General features: G+C 46.3%; 1 protein-coding gene across 1 annotated transcript in view; it reads right to left on the bottom strand.

Annotated features, from left to right (window-relative positions):
* Positions 1–237: 237 nt before the first annotated feature.
* Positions 238–11,808, bottom strand: part of LOC115124173 (ceramide synthase 5-like) — a 49,027-nt gene continuing 37,456 nt past the window's right edge. The window contains exons 7-9 of the mRNA XM_065000812.1: positions 10,823–10,951; positions 10,263–10,369; positions 238–459 (exon numbers count right to left, since the gene is read on the bottom strand). Coding sequence (XP_064856884.1) covers positions 288–459; positions 10,263–10,369; positions 10,823–10,951 — 408 coding nt within the window. The 3' untranslated portion in view covers positions 238–287. The remainder of the gene's footprint in view (positions 460–10,262; positions 10,370–10,822; positions 10,952–11,808) is intronic.

Below are 11,808 nucleotides of genomic sequence, written 5' to 3'. Positions count from 1 at the left end.
AAGATCTGCAGAGAAGAATGTGAAAAACTCCCCAAATACAGGTGTGCCAAGCTGGTAGCGTCATACCCAAGAAGACTCAAGGTTTTAATCACCGTGCTTCAACAAAGTACTGAGTAAAAGGTCCGAATACCTATGTAAATGTGATATTTCAGTTTTATTTTTTTTGCTTTGTCATTATGGGGTTATTGTGTGTGGATTGAGGGGAGAAAACAATTGAATCCCTTTTAGAACAAGGCTGTAACGTAACAAAATGTGGAAAAAGTCAAGGCCGAGTCAGAGCTGTACATTCACATCCCACCCACCTTTCCTCGAACCAAGGCCTTGTAGGCGATCCCGGCTATGAGGTAGGACCAGATGATGTGTAGCACCTGCAGCACTAGCAGTAGGGAGTTGAAGAGCCACCAGGAAGGGTATGGACCAATCATCTCCCAGCTCTCAAACAATGTTGTGTTCAGGATCCTGGAACAACACAGGAAGGATCACACCATGAATTAATATGTGTATGGAAAGTATGTCAGTACACTATTGTAAAGTGGCTGTTCCACTGGATGTCATAAGGTGAACGCACCAATTTGTAAGTCGCTCTGGATAAGAGCGTCTGCTAAATGACTTAAATGTAAATGTACACACACACACACACACACACACACACACACACACACACACACACACACACACACACACACACACACATACACACACACACACAAACACACACACAGACACAACACACAGACACACAGACACACACACACACACAACACACGAATGGAAAGCGCAAAATGCACATGCAACCACACAGTATTTTTTCCGTATGGGAAAAACAAGTTGGACTTTTCTGAGACCTGCCTTCCCCTGCTGAGACTGTACTCTCCTAACAACCAGCTCACTAAAACCATTTAGTAGTTACCATTCATCCAAGAAGACTACATAATTAAATAAAAAATTTTGTGTGTGTAATTTCTCTAATAAAGTAGAGCTGTGAGGCCTGCAGTGCAGTAGTGAGACAGACTCAGACAGACAGACAGGCCGTTGTCAGGCAACATGTACATTTCTCTAATAAAGTAGACCTGTGAGGCCTGCAGTGCAGTAGTGAGACAGACTCAGACAGACAGACAGGCCGTTGTCAGGCAACATGTACATTTCTCTAATAAAGTAGACCTGTGAGGCCTGTAGTGCAGTAGTGAGACAGACTCAGACAGACAGACAGGCCGTTGTCAGGCAACATGTACATCCTTAGTCCTTATGCCCTACCTAGGTATCCATAGGGACAGTTAGACATTTATTGGGGCAGGAGGGGGGTTGAAAATAGGAGTGTTTTTATTGTACACAGGGAGGGTAGAGTGTTTTTTTTTTATACAACTGTTAGGTTCTTATTTTTCAGAATAAAAAAACTCACGGACACTAGAGAAGCTTAACCGAGTTTAATTCTTCCCAACGGGTCGACACAGACAAAAAAAAAAAAAACATTTCTCACCATCACAAGTAGATATATTCCACTTTAAACACTTCTCTTTCTCTCAAATCGTTACATCTTATGGTTCCACAGGAAGAGGGTAATAGGATAATAAACCCTTATTTCTCCCTTCAGGGGATCTGACCTGACCTCCTGACCTCAACCCCTCCTTCACCTAATCCACAGATGTCCATCTGCTCCCCCTAAACCAATCCTGTGCTCTCCTCCCGTCCACCCAGTACATTCCACAGCCACTCTGTCTTTCCTACAGATCTCACTCTTTTATATACTATGCATCTGATCTATCATGTCTTTAATATCTCAATGTTCAAAGTTTAGAATCCAACACCACACAGCAAAGCATTCAAAGCTGCATCAATCTTGAATATGAATCCACAATAACAAATAGGACATAGCTGATAGGAAGCAGAAGAGGCCAGGTGCATCATGGTACATGACAGAACAGTGAACACGCAGCGCAAAAAGCTCCCTTATTGATGGACAATAGAATTCTCCTACCTAGACTAGCCTACAACACCACCACCTCAATCTCACTTCACACTGCCCTTTACCACCTGGACAAAAGGAACACCAATGTGAGAATGCTATTCATTGACTACAGCTCAGCCTTCAACACCATAGTGCCCTCAAAGCTCATCACTAAGCTAAAGGACCCTGGGACTAAACACCTCCCTCTGCAACTGGATACTGGGCTGCCCCCAGGTGGTAAGGTTAGGTAACAACACATCTGCCACGCTGATCCTCAACACAGAGGCCCCTCAGGGGTGCGTGCTCAGTCCCTCCTGTACTCCCTGCTCACTCATGACTGCACGGTCAGGCACCATCATTAAATTTGCCTGATGACACAGGCCTGATCACCGAAAACAACGAGACAGCCTATAGGGAGGAGGTCAGAGACCTGGCCGTGTGGTACCCAGTTTAACTTTTATACTGCATTTCTCAAAAGGCAGCCAAGCATCAATCATCAAGTCACTGTAGCCTACTTCATCAAAACGTCATGCTTTGCTGACGAGTCAAAGTGGGAGGAACACACAACATATCATCATCGCGTGACTCCCAACTTTACTTCCATTTAATGGTGATTATATCAATAAATCAAATCATATTAGTCACTCGCGCCGAATACAACAGCGTGGTTAGATAATATAATATACTTTATATAATGATAAATATGGCATCAAAATGTTAAATCTCATTCCCCCTCCCCTCTAGCTGATTATTGTCTACAGACAGCTCTGATTATAGTGTAGGTCTAGTGAAACAGGGAAGGTGGTGATCGGTGAACCTTCAACCCTGGCCCGTAGACCTTGCGTGGCATCGACTGTGCCACAAAAGCTGAAAATGTCAAAGTCCACGTTTATAAACACAGTTATTGTTATTTGTGAACCTTTGAGTTAATTCCATGAGGGGGGGACATTTAACTTGAGTTGGATAGGGGGGGGACAATTAACTTGAGTTGGATAGGGGGGGACATTTAACTTGAGTTGGATAGGGGGAGGACAATTAACTTGAGTTGGATAGGGGGGGACATTTAACTTGAGTTGGATAGGGGGAGACAATTAACTTGAGTTGGATAGGGGGGGACATTTAACTTGAGTTGGATAGGAGGGGGACATTTAACTTGAGTTGGATAGGGGGGGACATTTAACTTGAGTTGGTTAGGGGGGGACATTTAACTTGAGTTGGATAGGGGGGGACATTTAACTTGAGTTGGATAGGGGGGACAATTAACTTGAGTTGGGTAGGGGGACAATTAACTTGAGTTGGATAGGGGGGACAATTACTTGAGTTGGGTAGGGGGGACAATTAACTTGAGTTGGGTAGGGGGGACAATTAACTTGAGTTGGATAGGGGGGACAATTAACTTGAGTTGGATAGGGGGGGGACAATTAACTTGGTTGGGTAGGGGGGCATTAACTTGAGTTGGGTAGGGGGGACAATTAACAATTGAGTTGGATAGGGGGGACAATTAACTTGAGTTGGGTAGGGGGGACAAACAGGTTGGTAGGGGGAAACATTTGAGGTTGGGTAGGGGGAAACATTTAACTTGAGTTGGGTAGAGGGGGGAAACATTTAACTTGAGTTGGGTAGGGGGAAACATTTAACTTGAGTTGGGTAGGGGGGAACAATTAACAGGTTTGAGTTGGGTAGGGGGAAACATTTAACTTGAGTTGGGTAGGGGGAAACAATTAACTTGAGTTGGGTAGGGGGGACAATTAACTTGAGTTGGGTAGGGGGAAACATTTAACTTGAGTTGGGTAGGGAAACATTTAACTTGAGTTGGGTAGGGGGGGGGGAACAATTAACTTGAGTTGGGTAGGGGGGGAAACATTTAACTTGAGTTGGATAGGAATTCTGTTCCCAAGTATTCCCCCGAAATAATAGAGGTAAATGTAATCAAGGTTTGAAATGATTTGTCTAATACAATATTTGTTTTGGATTTCAGCATATAATTGTTTTATAACTATATAACTATGTTCAATAGATTTTCAGCATATAATTGTTTTATAACTATATAACTATGTTCTATAGATGTTTTATATGTTCCGGCTCCCAGACTATCTGCTCAATAGAAAATATGTCCCGAGGCTCAATGCAATTGGGGAACCCTGCCCTATATAAACTAGTGTACCACTTTCTTGACAAGGGCCTATAGGGCTCTGATCTAAAGTAGTGTACTGTGTAGAGAATAGGGTGCCTATAGGGCTCTGATCTAAAGTAGTGTACTATATATGGAATAGGGTGCCATAGGGCTCTGGTCTAAAGTAGTGTACTGTGTAGAGAATAGGGTGCCTATAGGGCTCTGATCTAAAGTAGTGTACTATATAGGGAATAGGGTGCCATAGGGCTCTGATCTAAAGTAGTGTACTATATAGGGAATAGGGTGCCATAGGGCTCTGGTCTAAAGTAGTGCACTATGTAGAGAATAGGGTGCCATAGGGCTCTGATCTAAAGTAGTGTACTATATAGGGAATAGGGTGCCATAGGGCTCTGGTCTAAAGTAGTGCACTATGTAGAGAATAGGGTGCCAAGACCATGGTGCTTGCCTACGGAGCTGTGAGGGGAACGGCACCTCAGTACCTCCAGGCTCTGATCAGGCCCTACACCCAAACAAGGGCACTGCGTTCATCCACCTCTGGCCTGCTCGCCTCCCTACCACTGAGGAAGTACAGTTCCCGCTCAGCCCAGTCAAAACTGTTCGCTGCTCTGGCCCCCCAATGGTGGAACAAACTCCCTCACGACGCCAGGACAGCGGAGTCAATCACCACCTTCCGGAGACACCTGAAACCCCACCTCTTTAAGGAATACCTAGGATAGGATAAAGTAATCCTTCTCACCCCCCTTAAAAGATTTAGATGCACTATTGTAAAGTGGCTGTTCCACTGGATGTCATAAGGTGAATGCACCAATTTGTAAGTCGCTCTGGATAAGAGCGTCTGCTAAATGACTTAAATGTAAATGTAATAGGGCTCTGATCTAAAGTAGTGCACTATATAGGGAATAGGGTGCCATAGGGCTCTGGTCTAAAGTAGTGCACTATATAGGGAATAGGGTGCCATAGGGCTCTGGTCTAAAGTAGTGTACTATATAGGTAATAGGGTGCCATAGGGCTCTGGCCTAAAGTAGTGCACTATGTAGAGAATAGGGTTGTATAGGGCTCTGGTCTAAAGTAGTGTACTGTGTAGGGAATAGGGTTGTATAGGGCTCTGGCCTAAAGTAGTGCACTATGTAGGGAATAGGGTGCCATAGGGCTCTGATCTAAAGTAGTGCACTATGTAGGGAATAGGGTGCCATAGGGCTCTGGCCTAAAGTAGTGTACTGTGTAGGGAATAGGGTGCCATAGGGCTCTGGCCTAAAGTAGTGCACTATGTAGGGAATAGGGTGCCATAGGGCTCTGGTCTAAAGTAGTGCACTATGTAGAGAATAGGGTGCCATAGGGCTCTGGTCTAAAGTAGTGCACTATATAGGGAATAGGGTGCCATAGGGCTCTGGTCTAAAGTAGTGTACTATATAGGTAATAGGGTGCCATAGGGCTCTGGCCTAAAGTAGTGCACTATGTAGAGAATAGGGTTGTATAGGGCTCTGGTCTAAAGTAGTGTACTGTGTAGGGAATAGGGTGCCATAGGGCTCTGGCCTAAAGTAGTGCACTATGTAGAGAATAGGGTTATATAGGGCTCTGGTCTAAAGTAGTGTACTGTGTAGGGAATAGGGTTGTATAGGGCTCTGGTCTAAAGTAGTGTACTGTGTAGGGAATAGGGTTGTATAGGGCTCTGGTCTAAAGTAGTGTACTGTGTAGGGAATAGGGTGTCATAGGGCTCTGGTCTAAAGTAGTGCACTATGTAGAGAATATGGTCTAAAGTAGTGTACTATGTAGGGAATAGGGTGCCATAGGGCTCTGGCCTAAAGTAGTGTACTATGTATGGAATAGGGTTCCATAGGGCTCTGATCTAAAGTAGTGTACTATATAGGGAATAGGGTTGTATAGGGCTCTGGTCTAAAGTAGTGTACTATATAGGGAATAGGGTTGTATAGGGCTCTGGTCTAAAATAATGTACTATATAGGGAATAGGGTGCCATAGGGCTCTGGCCTAAAGTAGTGCACTATGTAGAGAATATGGTCTAAAGTAGTGTACTATGTAGGGAATAGGGTTTAAAGTAGTGTACTATGTATGGAATAGGGTTCTATAGGGCTCTGGTCTAAAGTAGTGCACTACGTAGGGAATAGGGTTTAAAGTATTGTACTACGTAGGGAATATGGTGTCATTTGGGACGCTGAATATAGCAGCTCAGGAGGTTACCTCCACTGCCCATCATAGACCTGGCCCTCGACTGTCGGTCGTCCCGTAGAGCTGCTTCCATCCATAATAAAATCACAGATGGTTCCGCGTCCCAAATGGTGCCCTCTTCTCTAAGTAGTGCACTATTGTTGACCAGGGGCACTTTGGGCTCTGGAATAGTGGATAGGGATGCACCCTTAGAGTAGTGTCAATAACTAACCACAGAGGTTAGGTAGCTCTGCTGAATGTTATTTAACCTTTACTTAACCAGGAAGTCTCATTGAGGTCAGAACAAGACCTGTTTCCCAAGCGAGACCAGGCAGACAGACAGACAGACAGACAGGCAGGCAGACAGACAGACAGGCAGACAGACAGACAGACAGGCAGACAGACAGGCAGACAGACAGGCAGACAGACAGACAGGCAGGCAGACAGGCAGACAGGCAGACAGACAGACAGGCTGCTGTGACTACAGACAGACAGACAGACAGACAGGCAGACAGACAGACAGACAGGCTGCTGTTACTACAGACAGACAGACAGACAGACAGACAGACAGACAGACAGACAGACAGACAGACAGACAGACAGGCTGCATGACTACAGACAGGCAGGCAGACAGACATACAGACACGCTGCTGTGACTACAGACAGACAGACAGACAGACAGACAGACAGACACTAACCATAGAAAGAAGGTAGACAGATAACTGGGATGTTTCGTTAGTGAAAACTGTAGCAAAATGTTTTCAACTAAAGAAGTTTCCCAACAAAACCAAAAGTTACTTATTGGACAAATTCAGTTAAGTGGCTTCCTGTTTCGGCCCATTTACTTCGTTTAATTCCAAATGAATACACCCCAGTGTAGAGGACAACCACACAGTCTAGAGGACACCCCAGTGTAGAGGACACCCCAGTCTAGAGAACAACCCAGTGTAGAGGACACCCCAGTGTAGAGGACACCCCAGTGTAGAGGACACCATACAGTCTAGAGGACACCCCAGTCTAGAGGACACCATACAGTCTAGAGGACACCCCAGTGTAGAGGACACCCCAGTCTAGAGGACACCCCAGTGTAGAGGACACCATACAGTCTAGAGGACACCCCAGTCTAGAGGACACCATACAGTCTAGAGGACACCCCAGTCTAGAGGACACCCCAGTCTAGAGGACACCATACAGACTAGAGGACACCCCAGTCTAGAGGACACCATACAGTCTAGAGGACACCATACAGTCTAGAGGACACCCCAGTGTAGAGGACACCCCAGTCTAGAGGACACCATACAGTCTAGAGGACACCCCAGTCTAGAGGACACCCCAGTCTAGAGGACACCATACAGTCTAGAGGACACCCCAGTCTAGAGGACACCCCAGTGTAGAGGACACCATACAGTCTAGAGGACACCATACAGTCTAGAGGACACCCCAGTCTAGAGGACACCCCAGTGTAGAGGACACCATACAGTCTAGAGGACACCCCAGTCTAGAGGACAACCATACAGTCTAGAGGACACCATACAGTCTAGAGGACACCCCAGTCTAGAGGACACCCCAGTGTAGAGGACACCCCAGTCTAGAGGACTCCCCAGTGTAGAGGACACCATACAGTCTAGAGGACACCATACAGTCTAGAGGACACCCCAGTCTAGAGGACACCCCCGTGTAGAGGACACCATACAGTCTAGAGGACAACCATACAGTCTAGAGGACACCCCAGTCTAGAGGACACCATACAGTCTAGAGGACAACCACACAGTCTAGAGGACAACCCCAGTCTAGAGGACACCATACAGTCTAGAGGACACCCCAGTCTAGAGGACACCATACAGTCTAGAGGACAACCACACAGTCTAGAGGACACCATACAGTCTAGAGGACAACCCAGTCTAGAGGACAACCATACAGTCTAGAGGACTCCCCAGTCTAGAGGACACCATACAGTCTAGAGGACACCATACAGTCTAGAGGACACCCCAGTCTAGAGGACAACCATACAGTCTAGACGACTCCCCAGTCTAGAGGACACCATACAGTCTAGAGGACACCCCAGTCTAGAGGACACCCCAGTGTAGAGGACACCACACAGTCTAGAGGACACCCCAGTCTAGAGGACACCCCAGTCTAGAGGACACCCCAGTCTAGAGGACACCACACAGTCTAGAGGACACCCCAGTCTAGAGGACACCACACAGTCTAGAGGACACCATACAGTCTAGAGGACAACCATAAAGTCTAGAGGACACCATACAGTCTAGAGGACACCATACAGTCTAGAGGACACCCCAGTCTAGAGGACACCATACAGTCTAGAGGACACCATACAGTCTAGAGGACAACCATACAGTCTAGAGGACACCATACAGTCTAGAGGACACCCCAGTGTAGAGGACACCATACAGTCTAGAGGACACCCCAGTCTAGAGGACACCATACAGTCTAGAGGACACCCCAGTCTAGAGGACACCCCAGTGTAGAGGACACCATACAGTCTAGAGGACACCATACAGTCTAGAGGACACCCCAGTCTAGAGGACACCATACAGTCTAGAGGACACCATACAGTCTAGAGGACACCCATACAGTCTAGAGGACACCATACAGTCTAGAGGACACCATACAGTCTAGAGGACACCATACAGTCTAGAGGACACCCCAGTCTAGAGGACACCATACAGTGTAGAGGACACCATACAGTCTAGAGGACACCATACAGTCTAGAGGACACCATACAGTCTAGAGGACACCCCAGTCTAGAGGACACCACACAGTGTAGAGGACACCCCAGTCTAGAGGACACCATACAGTCTAGAGGACACCATACAGTCTAGAGGACAACCACACAGTCTAGAGGACACCCCAGTCTAGAGGACAGTCTAGAGGACACCACAGTCTAGAGGACACCCCAGTCTAGAGGACACCCCAGTCTACAGGACACCATACAGTCTAGAGGACACCCCAGTCTAGAGGACACCATACAGTCTAGAGGACAACCATACAGTCTAGAGGACACCCCAGTCTAGAGGACACCACACAATCTAGTGGACACCCCAGTCTAGAGGACACCATACAGTCTAGAGGACACCCCAGTCTAGAGGACACCCCAGTCTAGAGGACACCATACACTCTAGAGGACACCATACAGTGTAGAGGACACCATACAGTCTAGAGGACACCCCAGTCTAGAGGACAACCACACAGTCTAGAGGACACCATACAGTCTAGAGGACACCCCAGTGTAGAGGACACCATACAGTCTAGAGGACACCACACAGTCTAGAGGACACACCAGTCTAGAGGACAACCACACAGTCTAGAGGACACCATACAGTCTAGAGGACACCATACAGTCTAGAGGACACCATACAGTCTAGAGGACACCCCAGTCTAGAGGACACCCCAGTCTAGAGGACACCCCATTGTAGAGGACACCATACAGTGTAGAGGACACCATACAGTCTAGAGGACACCCCAGTCTAGAGGACAACCACACAGTCTAGAGGACACCATACAGTCTAGAGGACACCCCAGTGTAGAGGACACCATACAGTCTAGAGGACACCATACAGTCTAGAGGACACCCCAGTGTAGAGGACACCCCAGTCTAGAGGACACCCCAGTCTAGAGGACACCTCAGTGTAGAGGACACCCCAGTCTAGAGGACACCCCAGTCTAGAGGACACCCCAGTCTAGAGGACACCCCAGTCTAGAGGACACCCCAGTGTAGAGGACACCCCAGTGTAGAGGACACCCCAGTCTAGAGGACACCCCAGTCTAGAGGACAACCATACAGTCTAGAGGACACCCTAGTGTAGAGGACAACCACACAGTCTAGAGGACACCCCAGTCTAGAGGACAACCATACAGTCTAGAGGACACCCTAGTGTAGAGGACACCATACAGTCTAGAGGACACCATACAGTCTAGAGGACACCCACACAGTCTAGAGGACAACCATACAGTCTAGAGGACACCCCATTGTAGAGGACAACCATACAGTCACTAACCATAGAGGGTAGAGGACAAGCCTTGTGATGAAGAAGACTACTGCAAACAGAACGAACAGGAAGTCACACAGGCGCTGGTACTTGGCGTAGTTGGTCAGTTTGGCTGCCTGACGAAGGAGAGAAGGTAAACATTGATATACTGTCATATTGTACGTTCCATGTTCTACAAGTTCCTTCTTCAAAGAATACATGTACTGTACTTTGATGTATATGTAACAGTATAACTTTAGACCGTCCCCTCGCCCATACCCGGGCGCGAACCAGGGACCCTCTGCACACATCAACAACAGTCACCCACGAAGCATCGTTACCCATCGCTCCACAAAAGCCGCGGCCCTTGCAGAGCAAGGGGAACCACTACTTCAAGGTCTCAGAGAAAGTGATGTCACCGATTGAAATGTTATTTAGCGCGCACCACCGCTAACTAAGCTAGCTGTTTCACATCCGTTACATATATTCCAATATCTACACTAGAATATCACTGAGAATGTATTCCTCACTCATTCTGAGTAGTATGCTAATGTGTGTGTGTGTGTGTGTGTGTGTGTGTCCACACTCACCTCCAGTAGGAAGTCTGATGCGTCGTGGACACACATCACCAGGCTCCCGACTCGTAGCATGTTGTTAGCGTAGGAAAAACTGATCAGGCTCACTGTTGCTAGGTGATGAATGAACATGATGGGGAAGTCCTGCAATTCAACAAGGAACCACGAGAAGGTTTGTTTTCATATATAATCACAGATATTGTATACAGATATGCATTTATTTGATTATTTGACCATGCTGGTCATTTATGAACATTTGAACATCTTGGCCATGTTCTGTTATAGTCTCCACCCGGCACAGTAAGACATTATCTACCCTACTACAGTAACAGTAAGACACATTATCTACTCTACTACAGTAAGACACATTATCTACTCTACTACAGTATCAGTAAGACATTATCTACTCTACTACAGTAACCGTAAGACATTATCTACTCTACTACAGTAAGACACATTATCTACTCTACTACAGTAAGACACATTATCTACTCTACTACAGTAACAGTAAGATACATTATCTACTCTACTACAGTATCAGTAAGACATTATCTACTCTACTACAGTAACAGTAAGACATGATCTACTCTACTACAGTAAGACACATTATCTACTCTACTACAGTAACAGTAAGTGTCACGCCCTGGTCTAAGTATTTTGTGTTTTTCTTCATGTATTGGGTCAGGCCAGGGTGTGGCATGGAGTTTTTGTATTGTGGTGTGTTTTGTCTGGGGGTTTTGGTGTGTATGTTAGTGGGATTGTAGCTTAGTAGGGTGTTCTAGGAAAGTCTATGGCTGTCTGGAGTGGTTCTCAATCAGAGGCAGGTGTTTATCGTTGTCTCTGATTGGGAACCATATTTAGGCAGCCATATTCTTTGGTTTGTAGACACATGTATAGGCTGTTTTTGGTTTTCGTTTCGTTTATTGTTTTTGTAGTGTTAGTGTTTTGTCGTGTTTTACGTTTGTCTAATAAAGATGAATCGCAATCGTCACGCTGCAGTT

The sequence above is a fragment of the Oncorhynchus nerka genome, linkage group LG15 (genome assembly GCF_034236695.1).
Source record: "Oncorhynchus nerka isolate Pitt River linkage group LG15, Oner_Uvic_2.0, whole genome shotgun sequence".
NCBI classification, from domain to species: Eukaryota; Metazoa; Chordata; class Actinopteri; order Salmoniformes; family Salmonidae; genus Oncorhynchus; species Oncorhynchus nerka.
This window is presented reverse-complemented; position numbering and strand designations above follow the sequence as displayed.